We start from the raw sequence: 23,933 nt of genomic DNA, 5'->3' as shown, positions 1-23,933 counted from the left end.
GAAACCAAAACAGAAAATTTGATAACTTACAGACAACATTTAAATTTTGTTTTCTTTAGAAGTGAGTAGACTGAGTGCAGACTGTTCCTGCTGTTTTTGCTTGAGGGATCCAAGCGTTCATTGTGATATAAGAAGAGGTTTTTTTATTGTGGTTTTGTTTTTAGAATAAAATCATAGAATTTCGACAGTACAGAAAGGAGCCCATTCGGCCCATTGTGTCTGTACCGACCAGAATCCCACCCAGGCTCTATTCCTGTAACCCTCATTTACCCTGCTAACCCCCCTGACACTAGGGGTAATTTAGCATGGCCAATCAACCTAACCCGCACATCTTGGATTGTGGGAGGAAACCCATGCAGACATGGGGCGAATGTGCAAACTCCACACAGTGACCCAAGCCAGGAATCAAACCGGGGTCCCTGGGACTGTCAGGCAGCAGTGCTAACCATTGTGCCATCGTACTGGCCTGATTTGGATTCCCAGCATCTGACCTGTTCTTGCAGGCACTGCTCTGTTTTTTGACTTAAGAAGCAATGGATTTCATATCATTATGCAATCCAGCAGCAGGAGATTTTTGTGTTAGTGCCTGTTCATCGAAAGAGGCAATTAATGAGCCCCACTGCCCTGTGCTTTCCCCTTTAGCCCTGCAATATTTTCTTTCCTGAGTGTTTATCTGATTCTCACAGTTAGCTCACAGCGCCGGGTTCGATTCCCAGCTTGGATCACTGTATGTGGAGTCTGCACATTCTCCCTGTGTCTGTGTGGGTTTCCTCCTGCAGTCTGAAAGATGTGCTGGTTAGCTGCATTGGCCGTGCTAAATTCTCCTTCAGTGTATCCGAACCAGGCGCCGGAGTGTGGCAGCTAGGGGATTTTCACAGTAACTTCTTGCAGCGTTAATGTAAGTCTACTTGAGACATTAACAAAATAAATAAAACTTCAAAAAAAAATTGAAAATTACTATTGAGTCTGCATCCACAGTGTGCATCCCATATTGTAAAATAATTCTTATTTCTCTGTTGCCATGGTTTCCAATTAACATGAATCACTGCCTTTTTTTTAACTTTAATTACAGGACGTGGGCTTTGCTGGCCGAGTCACCCTTTACCGCCCATCCCTTATTGCCCCAAGAAAGTAATAGTTCTTGAACTGCTGCAGTCCGTGTGGTATTGGTACACCCACGGTGCTGCCAGGGAGGGAGTTCCAGGATTTTGACCCAGTGACAGCGAAGGAGCAGCGATATATTTCCAAGTCAGGGTGGTGAGTGGCTTGGAGGGGAACTTGCAGGTGGTGGTGTTCCCATATCTCTGGTGCCCTTGTCCTTCTAGATGTCAGTGGGATTGGAAGTTGCTGCCCAAGGAGGCATGCTGAGTTTCTGTAGAGAATCTTGCAGACGGTTCACACTGTGCACTGGTGGTGGAGGGAGTGAATGTTTGTGGATGGAGTGCCAATCAAGTGTACTGTTTTATCTTGGGTGGTGCCAAGCTTCTTGAGAGCTGCACCCATTAAGGCAAGTGGTGAGTATTCCATTACACTCCTGATTTGTGCCTTGTAGATGGTGAACAGTTTTTGAGGAGTCAGGAGGTGAGTTACTCGCTGCAGGATTCCTAGCCTCTGACCTGTTCTTGCAGGCGCTGCCAGCAATGCTCGCATCTAGTGAATAAAGAAAAAAAAAACACCACTTCTGACCTTATGGTGGAAGGACGGTCATTGATGGAGCAGCTGAAGATGGTTGGGCTTAGGATGGTTGGGTGATCGACCTCCAACTACCACATCCATCTTCCTCTGTGCTAGGTATGACTCCAACCAATGTAAAGTTATCCCCTTGATTCCCATTGGCTCCAGTTTTGCTAGGGCTCCTTGATGCCACACTCGGTCAAATCCGGCCTTGATCCCGAGGGCAATCACCCTCACCTCATCTCTGGAGTTCAACTCTTGTCCGGGAATCTCCAGAGGAGGCTGAGATGGTTCATCCACTCAGTATTTCTGGCTGAAGATCACTGCGAATGCTTCAGCCTTATTGTTTGCACTGGGCTGGGCTCTCCTAGCATTGAGGATGGGGGATACTTGTGGAGTCTATTCCTGGTTCTGGAACCTCCTACTAATGAAAATAGTTTCTGAGTATCTACTCTATCAACCCCTCATAATTCTGAATGCTACTAGTCTTTCATCTAAGGATGAAGGAGATAAGGAGTCCCTTATCCCTTGAATCACCCTGCTAAGCCTCTTGTGTTCCAAGTCCAAGGCTTTAGCATCCCTTCCAGAACATGCCCAGAATTGGACACCACATTCCAATGGAGGCTTAATCAGGGGGTGATTTAACTTTTTTTGATCACTGTAAAAATATATTTAATAGACATCAGATCGAGACATAATAAATTTGCCAACTGTTTAGACGCACAACCCTGTAAGTATGGTTAGGACCTGTTGGTGATCTCTGTCGGCACCCTTTGGAAACAAAATCAGACAATTTTGGAAGCAATCTGCAATATTCTGTGTAATATAGCAGCCTGGACTTTAACGAGTAATAGAATATAGAAGCCGTGATGTAATAAAAGCTTGTGTAAAATTTTACAAAGACCTGAGTTGAGGACTGTATGAGTCCACATCATTATAGTAACCAGGAGGCATTCCGGAGGTGAAAATGCAGATTCACTGGGATTCTTTCAGGTTGGCAGGAGTGAAGACTTGAAAAAGTGAAATTTCTTCAATTTGATTTGTTTCATTATTGTCACATGTATTAGTATACAGTGTAAAGTATTTTTTCTTGCATGCTATACAGACAAAGCATACCGTTCATTGAGAAGGAAAGGAGAGAGTGCAGAATGTAGTGTTCTAGTCAAAGCTAGGGTGTAGAGAAAGGTCAGCTTAATGCAAGGTAAGTCCACTCAAGAGTCTGATGGCAGCAGGGAAGAAGCTGTTCTTGAGTTGGCTGGTACATGTCCTCAGACTTTTGTATCTTCTTCCTGATGGATAAGGTAGAAGAGAGAGAATGTCCGGGTGCTTTGGATCCATAATTATGCTGGCTAGTTTTCTGAGGCAGCAGGAAGTGTAGACAGTGTCAATGGATGGGAGACTGGTTTGTATGATGGAGTGAGCTTCGTTCATGATCCTTTGTAGTTTCTTGAGGTCTTGGATGGAACAGAAGCCATATCAAGCTGCGATACAGCCAGAAAGAATGCTTTCTATGGTGCATCTTTAAAAGTTTCTGAGAGTCATAGTAGACATACCAAATTTCCTTTGTCTTCTGAGAAAATAGAGGTGTTGGTGGGCTTTCTTAACTATATTGTTGGCGTGGAGGGACCAGGATAGGTTGGTGATCCAGACACCTAGAAAATTGAAGCTCTCCATTGATGTAGACAGGGACATGTCCTCCAATATGGTTTTTGAAGTCAATGACTATCTCCTTCATTTTGTTGACATTAAGAGAGAGATCATTTTCATCGCACCAATTCACCAGATTCTCTATCTCTTTTCTGTACTCCGTCTCATCATTGTTTGGGAGCTGATCCACCACCGAGATATCATCAGCAAACTTGAAAATCGAGTTGGAGGGGAATTTGGCCACACAGTCATAGGTGTATAAGGAGTATAGTAGGGGGCTGAGAACACAGGCTTGTGGGGCACCGGTGTTGAGGATGATCATGGAGGAGGTGTTGTTGCCTATCCTTACTGACTGTGGTCAGTGAGTTAGGAAGTTCAGAATGCAGTCCCTGAAGGAGGAGCCAATGGCGTTTAGAGATGAGTTTCATGGGAATAATGGTGTTGAAGGCTGAGCTGCAGTCGATACAACAGGACTGATCAGTGTTATAAAGATTGATAGAAGCAGATTCTAGTTGCAAGATTTAGAACAAGATGCTCTAGATGCAGGATTGAGGTTTTGAACAAGTAGCAATAGAAAGTTCTTCCCATAGAGGTTATATGATTCTGGGCTTTATTAACATGGGTTAGTGTTAGAGGTGGAAACAATGTCAGTGTTCAAGAATAGATTGGAAAAGGTGAGTATAGGCAAAGGAGGGTAATGGAATATGAGAACAGGGTGAATAAATGTCATGAGAGCTACTTACAAGGAAATTTAAATGCCAACACTAATTGGTTAGGCCAAATGGCTTCTTTCCATCTTATAACTTCTATTTATAGCTATTTATAACACAGCAAAGTGTTTATTCATAAATTATTCGCAATTTATCTCTCCCTTGGGCATATATTCAAAGAATCAAGAATGGTAGAATCCCTACAGTGCAGAAGGAGGCCATTCGGCCCATCGAGTCAGCAGTGACCACAATCCCACCCAGGCCCTATCCCCATAACCCCATGCATTTACCGTAGCTACTCCCCCTGATACCAAGGGGCAATTTAGCATGGCCAATCCACCAAACCCGCACATCTTTGAACTATGGGAGGAAACTCACGCAGACACGAGGAGAACATGCAGACTTCTCGCAGATGATAACCCAAGTCAGGAATTGAACCCGGATCCCTGGTTGGGAGGCAGCAGTGCTAACCACTGTGCCAGGGTGCCTCCGGAGAGAAAGCCCCATGAAAGGGTTTCTCTGGAGACCACAGTAATCGGGATTTTGTTCAGCAGACAGATTCTGCTGGATGAGTCAGAGAGACTGGAAGTTTCCTGGTGCATGCCTGTCCAAAGTCACTTGTTTCTGCTGGATGAGAGAGCGGCACAGCAGTCAGGTGCAGTTTTTATCTCTTAAAACAGCTCCCATTATTCCTCGTATTATCAAATCAGAAAGGTCGGGTACCAGAGGATGCCGATTTCAGGTGAATAACGAAAAGTCCAGTGGTGAAATTAGGGAGTGTTTTTTATCGCAGTGAGTCATTGAGACCTGGAATGCCTATGCCTGAATGTGTGATGGAGGCAACAGAGAGGGTTGATGAGGATATCACCGCTGATGTGGTGTCCATAAATCCATCTGTCGGGTTTCCTCTGCGTGCTCCGGTTTCTTCATACGCCCTGAAAGACGTGCTGATTAGGTGCATTGGCCATGCTAATGTTAATGTAAGCCTAATAATAAATGAACTTTAAACTTTTGAACTTCCAAAAGGTATTTCCTAGAATCACACAGTGTAGAAGTGGCTGGTGGGCCTATCGGATCTGCACCGAAATGTGTGAATTACCTGACCTCTGTACTTGGCCCATAGCCCTGAATGTTATGATGTGCCAAGTGCTCATCCAGGTATTTTTTAACGGTTGTGAGGCAACCCGCCTCTACCACCCTCCCAGACAGCACATTCCAGACCGTCACCACCCTCTGGGTAAAGAAAGTTTTCCTCACATCCCCTCTAATCCTCCTGCCCTTCGTCTTGAGGTGCTCCAGTTTCCTCCCACAGTCTGAAAGACGTGCTGGTTAGATGCATTGCTGTGTTAAATTCTCCCTCAGTGTACCCAAACAGGTGTTGGAATGTAGCGACTAGGGAATTTTCACAGTAACTTCATTGCAGTGTTAATGTAAGCCTACTTGTGATATTAATAGATGAACTTTAAAAAACTTTCATCCCCACTTGACTGATCTTTTAACTAAGGAGAACCGCTGTTCCTTATGCAGAATCTTGTACATAATCTTGTACAACTCGGTCAGGTCACCCCTCAGTCTTCTCTTTTTCAATAAAACAACCTAAGTCTATCCAGCGTCTGTTCATAACTTAAATTTTCCATCCCAGGCAGCATCCTGGTGAATCTCCTCTGCACTCTGTCCAATGCTTCCACATCTTTCTTATAGTGAGGTGACCAGAACTGCACATGATATTCCAAATGTAGTCTCACCAAGGTCCTGTATAGTTGCAGCATAACCCCACGGCTCTTAAACTCAAACCCCCTGTTAATAAACACTAACACACTATAAGCCTTCTTCACGGCTCTGTCCACTTGAGCAGCAACCTTCAGAGATCTGTGGATATGAACCCAAGATCTCTCTGTTCCTCCACATTCCTCAGAACCCTGCCGTTGATCCTGTAATCTGCATTCAAGTTTGTCCTACCAAAATGAATCACCTTGCACTTACCAGGGTTAAACTCCATCTGCCACTTTTCTGCCCAGCTCTGCATCCTATCACTGTCTCTTTGCAGCTTACAGGTGTGTGTGCAAATAAACTAACCCTTTAAGTTCATCCTATCTCGAGAAACCAAAACCAAGGGTTTTGAAAATACGTCACTGCTTACGAAGAGAGAAACAAATCAAAAATACCTCTTTGTTTATGGATGGATAGTGAGAGGAGAAATTAGTGTTGTTTAAATTAACCCCCTTTTGTCCGTAGCAATAGGTTGGAGATGTTTGCGCTGTTTCCCATGGAGCAGCGAATGTTGAAAGGAGATTTTGATAGATGTACTCAAAATCACAAGGAGTGTAAACAGAGGAGATAAGAGAGAAACTGTTTCCACTGGCAGCAAGATCGGGAACCGAAGGGTTTTTAAGATAACTGGTAAAGAAACAATGGAGCACGAGGAAAAATATTTTTACACAGCGAGTGATTAGGACGCGGAGGGTTTGGTGCAAGCGGGTTCAATCGAGGCTTTCAAAAGGAAATTGGATCATTATCTGAAAAGGAAATAATTTCAGGGCTACAGGGAAAGGGCAGCAAAGTGTTGTGAGGCGAATTGCTTCTTCAGAAGGTCAGCACATAGATGACAGAATGGTCTCCTTCCGTGCTGTGATGCTTCTAGGATTCTGGGCACATTTGATTGTGGCTTTCAGGTTGGAGCTGGATAAGTACCTAAAGAGAGAGGCTGGGCAGGGTGATGGGGGATGGGCAGGAGAGTGAATGGATGGGGGAGTGGGACTCTGACACACGCCTGGTGTGGATACAACAGGCCAAATGGCCTCCTCTGTGCTGTAACCCTTGCATGTTTAAAGCAGCATCTAGGCCTTTTGGCTAAGATGCAAATGAGATCAAGCCATGGAGGAGGTGCAGTGCCTGCTCCATGTAGATCAAGCCCAACACAGGACGTGACCAGCCTGTCTTGTCAGCTTGGATCTGGAATGTCTCACTTGCTGAGACTTTGAGTTGGACTTTGATTGGATTGAATTGGATATAAATGAAAAAAAAAACAAAGGAACCATTGGCATGTCTTCATGGTACTCGATGTAAACTTGGGAGTGCTGTCTGCATATATTGTGATACTGAGAATTCAGCCTTTGCTGCTATTTCCCAAATCTTTTCTATAAACTTTCAGTGTAACAGGCCACTCAGTCCGAAAGCTGCCACCTCCCACAGCCCTTCATCTCGAGCCAGGTGTCCGCTGCCACTCAGTTGGCAACATTCTCACCTTGGAGTCAGGTGGTTATGGGTTCAAGTCCCACCCCAAGCCTTATGAATGCAAAACTCTGAGAGTGCAGCACTGAGGGAGAGCAGCACTGTTGACAGTACTGCCTTTCAGTGGAGATGTTAAATTGAAGCCCCAGGTGCCTGCTCAAGGATCCCATGACTACTTTGAAGAGCATGATGTGCAGTTGCTGGCGTTGGACTGGAGTAAACACAGTAAGAAGTCTCACAACACCAGGTTAAAGTCCGACAGGACTGTTGGGCTTTAACCTGGTGTTGTGAGACTTCTTACTTTGAAGAGCAACAGGGAGAATGTTCTGGCCAATATTTCTCCTTCAATCAGTATCACTTGAACAGATTATCTGACCATTATCACATTGCTGTTCGTGGGAGATTGCTGTGCAAATTACTTGCCATGTTTCTGATATTACAACGATGACACTCCAAAAGCATTTCATTGGTTCTAAAGTGCTTTGAGACTCAAGAGTTCCTTCTGCTGGATCAACAATCCTAGCTGTGACTGTAACACTATGGTCTGTACCTTCTCCCTTCCTTCTCTATGAACGGTATGCTTTGCGTAGCGTGCAAGAAACAGTACTTAAATAGGTACTATTTAAATGCAGATCTCTTAAATATGTTCCATCTTCGCTTGTGCTTTTCCCATTTTGTCTTGAATACATCAGTGGCAGTGTTGTAGCCTTGCCTCAAGTCGAGAAAGTGGTTGGTGTCTCAAAACCATTCACTGTAAACTGACTGGATTGGGAAGGTCAGTGTCCCTATCTTTGTTGTACTTGGTATGAATCCATCTACCATTTCACCGCATTGATTTTGACAAGTTATCATTCAGCCTCTGATACTGGAGGAAGCAACTGCGACCAAATTGATATTTTCCCTCAGTATTACAATGCTTATAGAGTTATAATTTCATCCTCTCATCCCACAGCCGCCTAGGACACAGCGGTCGACTTGCTTGTATCCTTTTGGAGCACCATCTATAATCAGATTTGATTTATTATTGTCACATGTATTGGTATACAGTGAGAAGATGTTTCTTGTGCGCTACACAAAGCATACCATTCATAGAGATGGAAAGGAAAGGATGCAGAATGTAATGTTACAGTTATAGCTAGGGTTGTTCATCCACCAGAAGGAACTCTTCAGTTGTAGGCAACAAAATGAAACAAAACTTACTCCAATTCATAAATCAAAGAGAAAGGGTTTAATAAAAGAGAAAGGGTTTAATTAGGACTAGAGGGCACAGCCTCAAGATAAAGGGGGGGCAGTTTAGAACGGAGTTGAAGAGGAACTTCTTCACTCAAAGGGTGGTGAATCTCTGGAATTCTCTGCCCGTTGAAGTGGTGGAGGCTGCCTCGCTAAATATTTTTAAGACGTGGGTTGATAGGTTTTTGATAGGCCAGGGGATTAAGGGTTATGGGGAGAGGGCGGGAATGTGGAACTGAGCCACGACAGATCAGCCATGATCTTATTGAATGGCGGGGCGGGCTCAAGGGGCTAGATGGCCTACTCCTGCTCCTATTTCTTATGTTCTTATAAAGAAACTTCATTACTCCAACACTTCAGGCTTCACCCTGGGCCATTCCAAAACTCCCACAAACCCCAGCAGATACTTATTTATATTGAATTAGCTAGTCAGCTAACCACTGCATCATTTTGTCATTCGTTATATAATTTACTGGATCAGTTGACCATTACAGCATGTTACCATTGATTACTACAGCAGATTCAATGTTATCATTGGTTATATTCTAACAAGAGTGTGGAGAAAGATCAACTTAATGCCAGGTAGGTCCATTCAAAGGACTGACAGCAGCAGGGAAGAAGCTTTTCTTGAGTCAGTTGGTACGTACCTTCAGTTTTCTGTATTTTTTTTGATGGAAGAAGGAGGAAGAGAGAATGCCCAGGGTGTGTGGGGTCCTTAATTATGCAGGCTGCTTTTCCGATGCAGTTGGAAGTATAGACAGTCAGTGGTTGGCTCTTTGGGCAATATGTATGTGTATGTCTTAAGATATTACTGGCAAAAGATTTTTCACCTTGTCTCACTCTCTTCCCTTTCTCCAGATCCTTTTAATTTGAAACAAAAATATTATCCGCTTCCTTTTTAAAGGCCATTTTGTTCCACCACTTTCTCTGGAACAACCCTCTGCGTTAAATAAATTGCCTATTCTTTGCCTTTGTTGCTTTAGTAATCTTTAATTTATGCTCTCCACTTACTGATTCACTGACCAATCAGTCTTGGTCGACTTTATTGAGATCCTCCTACTAGTGAGGCAGACCTTTTTTTTAAGCCTCACCTGCTCTAATGAACAAAGTCTTGATTTCTCCAATCTCTTTCGCTCGTCCATAGCACCATGAATCTCTCTGACATGCTTTCCACTCTAATTCCAAACCTGGACACAAGATACTTTTGGTGAACATTACCTCTTTCCTTTGTACAATACGTAGTAATAGCTGTTCTGCCTGCCTTGCTGAGATCTCATTTCCGTCTGTAAATCGCTCCCAGATCTCCGTTATTGTACATGTAAACTACCTAAACACTCCTACCCAAAAGTCTGAGAATAGAATCGTAGAATCCCTTTAGTGCAGAAGGAGGCCATTCTCCCAGTCGACACTGCAGTGACAACGATCCAACCAGGCCCTTTCCTCGTAACCCCACTGACTTCCCCACCAACCCCCTTGACACTGAGAGTCAATTTAGCATAGCCAATCTTCCTAACCCGCACATCTTTGGACTGTGGGATGAAACTGGAGTTCCCAGGTATTTATTATTCAGTGTGTAACATCAAAGACCCTCGACTAGATCAATGCCTTACCTCACTCGCTGATAGCCATTGTTCTATACTGAAACATCTCAAACCCTTGATTAGATTCTGGAAGGTCTTGTGGCGCAGTGCTAACATCCTACCTGAATCTGAGTTCAATTTCTCCTTCAGGAGCTGATGGTCACAAAAGATGCGTGCCTAACGTGTCGGACAGGTTGATTATCAGTCCGTAAATCTTCCCAGCAAGCCTGAGGGGAGGCAGTAAGAGTGGGAAGAGTTTCCTGGTCAGGCACACTGCAAAAGGTAGCAGGAAAACACTATGGTATTTTGCCAAGCTTAACCATGGACCTATCTAATGGAAGCCCATGCTCAACAATGATGGTATTGTGACTGAAAGAATTCCATTCCTGCTTGTAACTCACTCTCCATTTCCCACATCCTGTGTGCGGTGGCACAGTGGTTAGCACTGCTGCCTCACAGCTCCAGGGACCCGGGTTCCTGGCCCGGGTCACTGTCTGTGCGGAGTCTGCACATTCTCCCTATGTCTGCATGGGTTTCCTCCGCATGCTGCAGTTTCCTCACAGATGTGCGGGTTAGGTGGTTTGGCCCTGTTAAACTGCCCCTTAGTATCAGGGGAACTAGCTACGGTTAATGGGGTTAAGGGGGAGAGAGAGTCTGGGTGGGATTGTGGTTGATGCAGGTTCCATTTCCCCCACCCCCCCAGCCTTCTCTGCTCTGAGGAAAACAGCGCCAGTCTAACCAGCCCCTCTCCATGGCTGTTCAAAGGAAATTATTATTTGTTTTATTGCCCCGAGGAATTTTCCCCACACAGCAGCGCCCTGGACATTAATACTGGGGAAGTCCAGGCCAGTGACTGGGGAAGGTTTGGCGGTGCGGGCTGCCCCCCCGGAGGGTCTGGATGTGATTAACGTGCGGTTCACTTTGGGACATGAGGAGTTAAGCGTTGGCCTGTGCTCCAGAGTAAGCAGCACTGCATTGTGGTGTGGAAGCCTGCAAGCCCCGTAGTGCTGCATCGAGTACCAGAAAAGAGGGAGAGGGAGAGAGAGAGGGGGGCACGAGAATCCTGTGGGGGAGACCACAGCGAGTGGCAGCACTGAATACTGATGGAGTGAGGACTCTCTGCTGATCGGCCAGACCCAGAGCTGTGGCTCGGCTGCACCGCGACGGCCAGCCGGAGGGGATGAAGGGGAGAAGTTGCTGGGAGTCGGGATCCGGACGTTCGTTCTGTCACTCGGGCTGCCTGAGTAAATTGAAGAGGGGTTAGTGGCCTTGCGGTGATTCTCTTTTAACACACACACAAAAACAAACCCTGCCTTGTGAGTAGAAGCTGGTGCTCTGCTCAAAACCCCCGCAGAGTCAGCAAGTTGCGCCTGACTGTAATTGTAGCGTAGCCGGGCTGGGGAGACACACACACAGAATCCAGTCATCTCCTCACTGCCAGGCCCTGATTCAGCTTCTAATTCCCGGAGAAATCATCCTGTCTCCCCTCTTCCCGGTTAGTTTAATAATCCACTATTGATCATTGCAGCGAGTGAGTGAGTACTGTTCCTTCCTCAGCTTGGGGGTGGGTGGGAGGTGCCTGGAGGATTTCTCTCCGTGCCTTTGTATGCATTTCAGATCACGGAATGATAGTAAGGTGTGAAAATTGAGGCAGGGGTTAACAAGGGAAGGGTGATCCCCGTCTGTGCACCCACACCTTTGATTTGTGAGCCAAGTCTCACATGATTACATCGCGACGTTACGCTCCAGTGTTAATTCAAGGGGGTCAGTGCCTAATGATTTTTTTTTAAAATTCCCTCTCCAGAGTGTTCACTCTTTCAGAATTTACCTTCCACCCCTCTCCCCTCAGCCACCGAGGTCGCCTCATTTTGAATGAACACATCTATTGATGTAGGATGGGACTCCCCCTGAGCCAGGCAATGGGCACCTTAGTGTCTATTTCTGTTTCCCTGATTCCCAGGACAGGATACCTGTCTCCGTGCTGTGTGGCTCTGTATTGAGAGAGGGCACTAGGCTGCCTGGTGGGCACCTGTTTTAATGTGTTCAAATAAATGGATTACGCTAACTGTGTTTAAATAATACTGAACAGAAAACCCAGTCTGCCACACCCACTCCACTCGACCACTTGCCCAGCCAAACATGGGTACAGCCCATAAACATTGGGGTTGAGAAACAGACCAGCCATGATCTAATGGCAGGCAGATTCAATGGGCTGAATGGCCTATTTCTGCCTCTGCTCCGATATCTTATGGACCAGTGACTTAAAGTAGACATCTATTTTTGGTGTGTGCACTATTCTTGAAGGAATGAAGTAATGTGGGCCAGGTGCCCGCTGGTTCATTGCTGACATTCAAACCTTAATGCCAATGTATACACACAGACAGCCAGTTCTTCTGGACACGCAGCTCACAGTAGAACTTGGTGCTGCTGAATTGCATCAAGCCCCAGCATCAAATCGGGGTTTACAGTGTACCTGAACAGTGTTACATTTTGCAGCTATGAATATTATTTTGTATATCTATCCACTATATATATATCAGCTGTAGCTCAGTTGGTGGCACACCCAACTCTGAGTCACAAATGTGCAAAGCTGACACTCCTGGGCAATGCTGAGGGACCACTGCATCATCAGAGGAGCTGTCTTTCGGATGAAATGTTAACAAGCAAGACCTCACCTACCTGCTCAGGCGGATGTCAAGAATCTAATGTCAATGAAAGGCAGTTGAGTTATCCTGGCAAACATTCATCCTTCAATCAGCATCGCAAAAACACGGGTTATCAGATCATCTTCACTATTTGTAGGAGTTTGCTGTGTGTATTGGCTGCCATGTTCGCAACGTTACCATTGAATCCCTACAGTGCAGAAGGAGGCCATTCGGCCCATCGGGTCTGCACCGACCATCATCGCACCCAACCCCTATCTCCTTAACCCCATGTATTTACCCTTCTAGCTCCCCTCACCTAAGGGTCAATTTATCGTGGCCAATCCACCTAACCCACACCCGATGTGTAGGTCAGGGGGTGAGCAGGGTAAATATTTGGGGTTATGGGGGCAGGGCTTGAGTAGGATGCTCTGGCAGGGAGTCAGTGCAGGCTTGCTGGGCTGAGTGGTCTCCTTCCACACTGTGGGAATTCTATTCTAATCAGTCACATTGGACTCAAAGCCAGCAGACCTGCTGAGTGTTTCCAGCACTTTCTGTTTTTATCACTCCCAGCACCACTCAGCAAGTTCCAAGATTACATGGCTCTAAGTTGAAGTTTATTTATTAGTGTCACCAGTAGGCTTACATTAACACTGCAATGAAGTTACTGTGAAAATCCCCCCAGTCGCCACACTCCGGCGCCTGTTGGGGTACGCTGAGGGAAAATTTAGCACGGCCAGTGCAGGTTTTTCAGATTATGGGAGGAAACCAGAGCACCCAGAGGAAGCCCACGCAAGCCTGGGGAGAACGTGCAGATTCCACACAGACAGTCACCCAAGTCAGGGATCCACAGCAACCACACTTCAGACCACTATTGGCTGTAAAACGCTTTGAAACATTTGGTGGCCATGAAAGGTACAATAATAATGCAGGCCTTTCTTTTTCTTTGTAGTATATTAACTGCTGTGCATTACACAGGTTTCTTATTTGTCACAGTTTACTCCTATTTATTTCCCATAATATTTCCCTTGTCACACTTATATTTCTTTTTAAAGTTGCATTGTCTTCTCACCAGAAGCAACACAGGTCTGTGAGTATATGGAACACTATTTTTTAAAAAAGCCCTAAAACAAAACCGAAAGTCAATTTGAGAATACCGGATAGTTTAGCTAATGAGAGCGATGAGTAAACATCATAGAATCCCTACAGTGTGGAAGGAGGCCATTGAGCCAATTGAGGCTGCACTGACCACAATTCCCGTAACCCTTCATATTTCCCCTAGCTAGTCCCCCTGACACCAGGGCCAGTTCAGCATGGTCAATCAACCTAACCGGCACACCTTTGTGGGAGGAAACAGATGCAAACACGGGGAGAATGTGCAAACTCCACAAAGACAGGGACCCAAGGCTGGAATTGAAGCAGCAGTGCTAACCATAGTACCAGGGTAACAATCCTGGAACTCCCTCCCTAACAGCACTGTGGGTGTACCTACATCACATGGACTGCAGCAGTTCAAGAAGGCAACTTACCACTACCATCTGAGGGGCAGTTAGGGTTGGTCAGTAGATCCTGGTCTAGCCAGTGACACCCACTTCCTGTAAATGAATCAATACGGGATTGATTTTGGGTGATGTCAAGCTTACTGGAGCTGCACCCATCTAGGCAAGTGGTGAGTATTCCACCACATTCCTGACTTGTGCCTTGTAGACGATGGGCAGGCTTTGGGTGAGACGGGGAGGGTGGGGTTGGGTCAGGAAGAGAGTTACTCGCTGCAGGATTCCTCACCTTTGATATGCTGTTGTAGCCACAGTGTTTATATGGCTTGTCCAGTTCAGTTTCTGGTCAAGAGTAACACCAGGATGTTGATATTGGGGGATTTAACAATGGTAATGCTACTGAGTGTCGTGGAGTGATAGTTAGATTTCTGTTGTTGGAGAATGTCTGTTGCCTGGCTGCAAAGGAACAGGAGGAGGCTATTCAGCCCCTCCATTCAGTGAAATCAGTGTCTGATCTGTAACCTAATTCCATTCACCCATATCTTTTAATAATTTCTTTAATAAGTCTATCAATCTCAGATTTAAAATGAACAATTGATCTAGAATCAATTATCATTTGCAGGAAAAAAGCCAAGACTTCTCTCGCCCTTTCTGTTTGGAAATTTTTTTTTAAGCTTTCACTTCTGAAAAGGCTTCTTTGCTGCTAAGATTGGGACCATCCAACCTCTGGGAGCTGCCACTTCCCCTCCTTTCAGCAGCTCACTGGACCAAACTTCCTCTAAAGCTCTCCTTTCCCGTCCCTGAACTTACATCTTTCTCCAGTTTCTCTCCAATCTCCTTCACGGCCTCTCCGAGCATATCCTGCCCTCCAGCCCATTACCCTGCGCCCTTGACCCTGTTCCCACTGAATTGCTGAGTGTCCAACTTTTCTTCCTCCTTCCCCATGTTACCTGCTATCGTTGACTAATCTCTGCTCGGGTACTCTGTCTCCTTTCTCGCTTTTGCTCCCTCTCCCTCTCCCTCTCCCATGTTACACCAACCTTTCTTCCCCACTTTGCCCATCTCCAACCTCCATTTCATCTCCCAAAGTATCAACTTCCAGATCCATGGTCATTGTTACTGGAATTCTGTGTTTGAATTCCTCAAATCAGGTTTCTGCTCCTGCTACGGTGCCCAATCAGCTGTAATTCACATCACAGATAGCATGCTATGAGACTCTGAAAAAGGTAAACTATTGCCTATGATGATACCGTGCCTGTAGGGAATGTATTTTCGTCATGTTTTTGCGCAGGAAGTTTTTAGCAGTCCCTTCTATTGGTGCCATTCTGCCTATCATTTATTTCATTTGATTTATTATTGTCACAAATATTGGGATACAGTGAAAAGTATTGTTTCTTGCACACTATACAGACAAAACATACCATTCATAGAGTACATAGGGGAGGAGGAAAGGAGAGGGTGCAGAATACAGTGTTGCAGTTACATATAGAGTGAAGAGAAAGATCAGCTTTATATATGGTCGGTCCATTCAAAAGTCTGATGGCAGCAGGGAAGAAGCTGTTCTTGAGTCAGTTGGTACATGATCTTTTTGTATTTTTTCCCCCGCGGAAGAAGGTATGTCCGAGGTGCGTTAGGTCCTTGAGTGCAACCCTTTGTAGATTATTGCGGTCTTGGTTAGGGCAGGAGCCATACCAAACTGTAATACTTTCAGGAAGAATGCTTTCTATGGTGCATCTGGAAAAATTGATGATAGTCATAGTGGACGTGCTGAATTTCCTCAGCCTTCTGAGAAAGTAGAGGCATTGGTGGGCTTTCTTAACTGTAGATTCAGCATGGAGGGATCAGGATAGGTTGTTGACGATCCAAACACCTAGAAACTTGAAGCTCTTTGTCACTGTAGATGACGACAAGGGCATGGTGTATGAGAGTGTATCTTTCTCCGGGGGGGGTTGCTGTTTTGAAAGCTGCAGAGAGGGAGAGCAATCCCTTTCTGTCTCTGAAGACTGGACACTGGGAGCTGCCAGAGGTTTGCATCTCTGAAATTTTGCTGTTTAGAGGCTATGTCCTTCTCTGGACACTGCTGTCCGGATCTCTGTCCAGAAATGTTGAAAGGTTGGAAATCCGGCACCATGTGAGTGTACTTGTTTCTCGTGCTAACTAATTCTAAAGAAGGGTGTATGTCTGTGGGGATATTGCTTCAAATTGGAACAATAGAGATAGCTAGCTGTTAAGGATTATTCTTTGTTATGTTTAAGTATTTTAATCGGTAAAATCATAGAATCCTACAGTGTAGAAGGAGGCCATTCGGACCACAATCCCACCCAGGCACTATCCCCATAACCCCAGGCATTTACCCTAGTTGATTCTCCTGACACTAAAGGACAATTTAGCTTAGACAATCCACCTAACCCGCGCATCTTTCGACAGTGGGAGGAAACTGAAGCACCCGGAGGAAACCCACGCAGACACGGGGAGAATGTGCAGCTTTCACATAGTCATTGACCCAATTAGGAATTGAACCCAGGCTCCAGGCGCTGTGAGGCAGCAGTGCTAATCGTTGTGCCACCGTGCTGACATCCAGAACTGTAATGAACAGAAATTTCCTCTAATTAAATGTTGGGAAGACAGAAGCCTTTGTTTTCAATTGGGGTCTAGGATAACTTCACAAAATACCTTGGAGTTTCTGACCTGGTCACTAATACGCTCTTTGTCCATCACAACCTGTCTGCAGTCCTTTATTCGATCCCATAGTCCATCTGCCATGAATCTTCATTATTGTCTGCTTGGGATTGCTCCTCCTGGTTCCATTCTTATCTAATCCAAGCCAGAGCATCACGTGAACTGGTTTCTCTTCTCGCACCTTCACTGAAATCTCAGGTGTTTCTCAAGGCTGTAGTCTTGATGTACTGCTGCATCTTATCTACTTGCTGCCCCTTGTGATAACGTACAAACAGATTGCATTAGCTTTTACGCAAATGCTAACTCCATCCAGCTCCACCTCTCCCTAAGTTGCCAAGTGGCTTGTCCAACATCCAATACTGAAAGGAACAGAAATTTTCTCCAATTAACTGTCGGGAAGACAGAAGCCTTTGTTTTCATTTGCCATCATCAAGCCATTGACTATCCTCTCAATCTGGAGCTCAACCATTGCTCAATCATAGTCTTTGTGTCCTTCCTTCAGCTATTTATTAAAAGCTATTGTATCTGAGAGGTGATGGGATGGCACGGTAGCACAGTGGTTGTCACTGCTGCCTCACAGTGCCAGAGATCTGATTTCGATTCTAACCTTGGGTCACTGTCTGTGTGGAGCCTGCACGTTCTCCCTGTGTCTGTGTGGGTTTCTCTGGGTGCTCCGGTTTCCTCTCACAGTCCAAGGATGTGTGGATTAGGTTGATTGGCCATGCTAAATTACCCTTAGTTCCTGGGATGCGTAGGTTAGAGGGATTAGCGTTGTAAATATGTGAGGTTATGGGAATAAGGATTGTTGTCGATGCAGACTAGGTGGGCTAAATGGCCTCCTTCTGCAGTGTAGGGTTTATATGATTCTATGTTCATTAACCCCTGAGATAAGCTTCTGACCGTGTGTCTCTGTCATCACTAAGACTGCCTATTGCCCCCTCATAACCTTCTTTACCTCTGCCCCGTTTCAGCTCATCTGCCGCTGAAACCCTCACTCTTCATGCTGCAAAAGCTCTGAACTTTGGAATATCCTCCTTCAATCTCTACTTCTCTCCGTCTTCCATGTTCCTTCAGCTGGTTATTAAGAGCTGTTTTTTCAGAGAGGCGATGGCATGCTGGTAGTGACCTGGTCTGGTCAGTGCACTAGTAATCCAGAGACCCAAAGGAATGCTGTGAGGACCTAGTTTCAAATCCCACCACGGTAGACAGTGACGTTTTAATTCAACAGCAAAAAAAAGGAATTACAGGTTAATTAAAAGATTACCTTAAAACCAATGCTGATTGTCATAAAGACCCAACTGGAATTAAAAATTTACTGATGACCATGAACATAAGAAATAGGAGCAGGAGTAGGCCATCTAGCCCTTCGAGCCTGCCCCGCCATTCAATAAGATCATGGCTGATCTGTTGTGGCTCAGTTCCACTTTCCCGCCCTCTCCCCATAACCCTTAATCCCCTCTCTTATCAAAAACCCATCAACCCGCTTCTTAAAAATATTTAGCGAGGCAGCCTCCACCACTTCAACGGGCAGAGAATTCCAGAGATTCACCACCCTTTGAGTGAAGAAGTTCCTCCTCAACTCCGTTCTAAACCGCCTCCCCTTTATCTTGAGGCTGTGCCCCCTAGTCCTACTGTCTTTTTTGAGCGGGAAGAGTCTCTCCACCTCTATCCTATCCATCCCATTCATCATCTTATACGTCTCAATGAGATCTCCCCTCATTCTTCTAAACTCTAGCGAGTACAAGCCTAGTTTATTCAGCCTCTCCTCATAGCTCAACCCCCTCAACTCCGGTATCAGCCTAGTAAACCTCCTCTGCACTCCCTCCAGGGCCAAAATATCCTTGCGCAGGTGCGGCGCCCAAAACTGCACACAGTACTCCAGCTGCGGCCTCACCAACGCCCTATACAGCTGCAGCAAGACCTCCCTACTTTTATATTCAATCCCCCTCGCTATGAAGGCCAGCATCCCATTTGCCTTCCTGACCACCTGCTGCACCTGCAAGCTGGGTTTTTGTGACTCATGCACAAGGACCCCGAGGTCCCTCTGCACCGTCGCCTGCTGCAGTTTTTCGCCCCGTAAGTAATAGTCCTTCCTACCATTCTTCCTACCAAAGTGGACCACCTCACACTTGCCAACATTAAATTCCATTTGCCATTTCCTGCCCCATTCGCCCAGCCTATCTAGATCCTTCTGCAGACTCTCCACACCCTCCGCACAATTTGCCTTTCCCCCAATCTTGGTGTCATCAGCAAATTTCGACACCCTGCACTCGGTTCCCTCCTCCAGATCATCTATATAAATGGTAAATAGCTGAGGCCCCAGCACTGACCCCTGGGGCACCCCACTAGTCACCAACCGCCAATCCGAATAGCACCCATTGACCCCCACTCTCTGCCTCCTATTTGACAACCAATCCTCTATCCACGCTAACACCCTACCCCCAACTCCATGTCCCCTGACCTTCTGCAATAACCTCTTGTGAGGTACCTTGTCAAACGCCTTCTGAAAATCCAGAAAGACCACATCCACCGGCTCTCCTCTATCCACTGCCCTAGACACATCCTCATAGAACTCCAGTAAATTTGTCAGACACGAATTCCCTTTAATGAAACCGTGTTGCGTCCGCCCTATCAAGCAATTCCCTTCAAGATGCCTCGCAATTTCCTCCTTAATGACGGATTCTAACATTTTACCTACCACAGACGTTAAACTAACCGGCCTATAATTCCCCGCCTTTTGCCTGGCACCCTTCTTAAACAACGGCGTAACATTAGCCGTTTTCCAATCTTCCGGCACTTCCCCGGAATCCAGCGACGTCTGGAAAATAACCACCAAGGCATCCACTATAACCTCCGCCATTTCTTTCAGAACCCTCGGATGCATTCCATCCGGTCCTGGGGACTTGTCCACAATCAGCCCCTCCAGTCTGTCGAGCACCACCTCTCTAGTAACAGTAATGTCATTAAGACCCTCCATTCCTACCACCTTTCCATCGCTAACACCCGGCAAATTATTCACGTCCTCCTCCGTGAAGACAGAAACAAAAAAGTTATTCAAGACCTTAGCCATATCCCCATCCCCTACCACTAGCTCCCCTTTCTCATCCTCTAAAGGACCAACGTTCACCCTAGCCAGCCTCTTCCTTTTTATATATTTATAAAAACTCTTGCTATCCTTTTTTATATTAAGTGCTAGCCCAGCCTCATAGCTTCTCCTACCCTCCTTTATCAACTTCTTTGTCAATCTTTGTTGACATTTAAACCTTTCCCAATCCTCTTCTCGCCCACTGCTCTTAGCTACTCTAAATTCCTCCGCTTTTAATTTAACACTTTCCTTCACCTCCTTCGTTATCCACGGCTTATTACCTCTCTTCCTACTGTCCTTTTTAACCATCGGAATAAATTTCTGCTGAGCACCAAGAAAGATCTCCTTAAAGATCCTCCACTGCTCCTCAGCAGACCTACCTTCCAACGCACTCCCCCAGTCCACATTCGCCAATTCTTCTCTCATCCTACCATACTCCCCTCTATTCAAACAAAGGACGCGTGTCCGGGAACCCACTTTCTCCTCCTCCATCTGCACCAGAAACTCCACCATGCAACGATCACTCTCTCCAAGAGGATCCTTCACCGCAAGGTCCCTAATTCTACCCGCCTCATTACATAGCACCAGATCCAAGATAGCTCGCTCCCTCGTCGGCTCCAACACACACTGTTCAAGGAAATTATCCCGGCAGCAGTCCAAGAACTCCTCCTCGAGCCCACCTCGTCCAACATGGGTCGACCAATCAATATGCAGATTGAAATCTCCCATAACTACTGCCGTCCCATTCCTGCACGCCGCACTTATTTGCGTGTTAACAGCCCGCCCCACCTCCAGATCATTATTCGGGGGCCTATAGACGACACCCACCAGTGTCTTCCTCCCTTTACTGTTCCTAATCTCCACCCACAACGATTCCACGTTCTGCTCTTTGGCTCTGATATCATCCCTTGCTACCACCTTGATACTATCCTTAATCAGCAGAGCTACGCCACCCCCTCTTTCCTCCTGCCTATCCTTCCTAAACACTTGATAGCCCTGTACATTCATCTCCCAGTCCCTGTCACCTTGCAGCCACGTCTCTGTAATGGCCACCAGATCGTATCCATTTGTGTCGATCTGCGCCACCAGCTCATCCACTTTATTCCGAATGCTTCGTGCATTCAGATAAAGCACTTTCATCCCAGCCTTCACCTGGACCCTATTTGCCGTAACGCCACCAATTGGGACATCCTCGGCCTCTTCCCTTACCTGTACCCTATCCTTAACTTTAGACCTCGTAGCGTCACCTACCCTCACACCCTCCCCCCCCCAATTAGTTTAAAGCCCTGTCTACAGTCCTCTTTACTCGATTCGCCAACACTCTGGTCCCAGCACGATTCAGACCAACCCCATCCCGCCCGAACAAGTCCCACCTACCCCAATACTGGTGCCAATGCCCCATAAATTCGAACCCATTCCTCCCACACCAATCCCTGAGCCACCCATTCACTTCCTTTATCCTGTCAACCCTACGCCCGTCTGCACTCAGTTCAGGCAGTAGCCCAGAGACGACCACCTTGTCGGTTCTACTTTTTAATTCCATTCCCAGCTTCTCATACTCCCTCCCCAGATCCTCAGTGAAGCCATTATCGAATGTTGGAAAAACGCATCTGGTTCACTAACGTCCTGATCTGGCCTTCAGGTGACTCCAGATCCACAACAATATGGTTGACTCTCAACTGCCCTCTGATATAGACCAGCAGGCCACTCAGTTCACAGGCAATTAGGGATGGGCAAGAAATGCTGGCCCAACCGGCAGCACCCACTTCCCACGAAATATCGAAAAAAAACTTGCATTTGTCCCGGTGTCACCTTATGTGGCTCTGTGTCAAATTTTGCCTGAATAAAAACTCAAACCTAATTTGACAATTAAAATTGGTGCTTAATCAATCAGCTCAAAGAGGATAAAGTTAAAACCAAAGAGTAAGGAATAGTAAAGTAAGAAGTTAAAAATTTTCAGTAAATTAAAATCTAATTCACAAGAGCTCAGTAAAAATATCCCTGTTAAAATAAACTGTCACAGAACAGGAGAAGGAGTGGATCTGTGAGCAGCGCATGAGCCTATATTTATTTAAGAATGTTTAATAGTCTAATAAATAGAGGCATGACAGGGACGCTCAGACTGTGGAGTGTGCATCCTATTCCTGTGGGACTTCCGGGAAATTTCTCATGTCCTGGACAACTGCCTGTGCAGGTGGTGCTGTCAACTGGAAGAGTTCCCACTCTGGGTTTCGGAGCTTGTGCTGTAGGTGGCATTTCTGTCTCATGTCTGCAAGAATGAGAGCCGTGCAGGTAGCAATTTTAAAGTTGTGGTGACCCCATAGCTCAAGGATGTGCAGGGAGAATGTGAATGGGTGATTAGCAGGGAGTCAAGAAGGACTGGGGAATGCTGTGCAGGAATCCCCTGAGTGCATCTCACTCTCAAACCACAATTCCATTCGGAATACTGCTAATCCCATTCGGAATACTGCTGAGGGTGAGATGGTTCCAGTGGGGTGTGTAGCCAATGTCAAGTCAATACTCACCGTAGCTGCCTCAGCTGGACAGAGCAGCCAGAGGAAGATTAGGAAAACGAAGGTGCTGGATTAAATAGTTAGGGAATCACACTGGTCTTTCTGCATTTGCAGACGTGAATCTTAGATGGTATGTTGTTTCCCCTGGTGTCAAGGCCAAGAATGTCACTGGCCATGATCCATACTGGAACCACCAACTTGGACAGAAAGAGGGAAGAACTAGCAAAGTGGACCGCAAGGGTAGCAACCTCCTGAATACTCCCAGTACCATGTCTGGCGTGTGCAGAAATAGGAAGATAGAGCCGATAAATGCATAGCTGGAGAAATTGTGTCTGATGGCAGGCTTGATATTTCTGGGACTTTGGGACTGGTTCTGGGGAAATGCTTAAACTGGGTGGGTTGCAACGAACAGAAGCAGGGCCATTGTCCTCACAAAGCAATAGGCGAGTGCTATTGGAAAGGATGTAAGCTAACCTGGTGGAGGTATGGGAGCCCAGAGGTAATATTAGACAGGCAAACCAAGGTGGATGGAGAATTGGGAAAGGCAGTTGGCACTAGAGGAGGAAAGATGCTTTTTTTAGAGTTGGTGGTGACTCAATGGACTGAGTGACCTCCTTCTGCACTGGAGGGGTTTTATGGATTGTATTTTAGTGTTATTTGCAAATTTGGTGATCATACATTCTATCGTTGCATCCAAGTCTCAAGTTAAAGTTTATTTATCAGTTACAAGTAAGGTTTACATTAACATTGCAGTGAAGCTACTGGGATCAAAAGTAGTTGGGGACTGAGGATCGAATCCTGTGGAACATCACTAGTTACAGCTTGTCTACAAAATGGATCCATTTATCTCACTTTCTACTATCTGATGGTTAGCCAATCTTCTGTCAAACTTAATATATTAACCCCAACCCCTTGGGATCTTACCATGTGTATTAACATTTTGTATGGTTCCTTATCAAATGCCTTCTGGAACTTACAGATCGCTACATCTACAGGGCCCCCAGTGCCCACTTTACTTGCTCTACCTTTGAAAAACTCCAGCAAACTAGTCAAACATGATTTACCCTTCATAAAACTATGCTGACTCTGATGGATTGTGTTTTGACTTTCCAAATGTCTGTCACTACTTACTTAATAATGGATTCCAGCAATTTCCCAACAGTAGGCATAAGAGGAAGGAAAGAAGGAAGGAGGGGTACCAGCACTGACTATGAGGACATTACAGATCTGTGGAGAGAAGGTGAAATATATGGGCATCAAGAGCAAAATCTATTTAGTTAGAGCTATGAAGCAATAGAGGTACCATTACAGTATTAGGTATATTCTGTAGGCCACCAACTTGTGGGGCCGGCACAGTGGCATAGTGGTTAGCACTGCTGCCTCACAGCACCAAAGATCTGGGTTCAATTCCCAATGTATCCAGTGTAAATAACATTGTACAGCATG

The 23,933-nt window shown here is 45.8% G+C and overlaps 1 protein-coding gene across 6 annotated transcripts in view; it reads left to right on the top strand.

Annotated features, from left to right (window-relative positions):
* osbp2b (oxysterol binding protein 2b) overlaps positions 1–23,933 on the top strand; it is a 354,770-nt gene that overhangs the window by 141,199 nt on the left and 189,638 nt on the right. The window contains exon 1 of one of the 6 annotated variants that reach the window (XM_080208482.1): positions 11,133–11,331. The exons of the other annotated variants lie outside the window; for them this stretch is intronic. Coding sequence (XP_080064608.1) covers positions 11,253–11,331 — 79 coding nt within the window. The 5' untranslated portion in view covers positions 11,133–11,252. Of the gene's footprint in view, positions 1–11,132; positions 11,332–23,933 lie in introns of those variants that run through there. 6 annotated transcript variants of the gene reach the window in all.

This window comes from Carcharhinus amblyrhynchos, chromosome 20, assembly GCF_965287045.1.
Source record: "Carcharhinus amblyrhynchos chromosome 20, sCarAmb.v2.hapA, whole genome shotgun sequence".
In the NCBI taxonomy this organism is placed as follows: Eukaryota; Metazoa; Chordata; class Chondrichthyes; order Carcharhiniformes; family Carcharhinidae; genus Carcharhinus; species Carcharhinus amblyrhynchos.
Note: the sequence above shows the minus strand (reverse complement) of the source record. Positions and strands in the feature narration are given on the sequence as shown.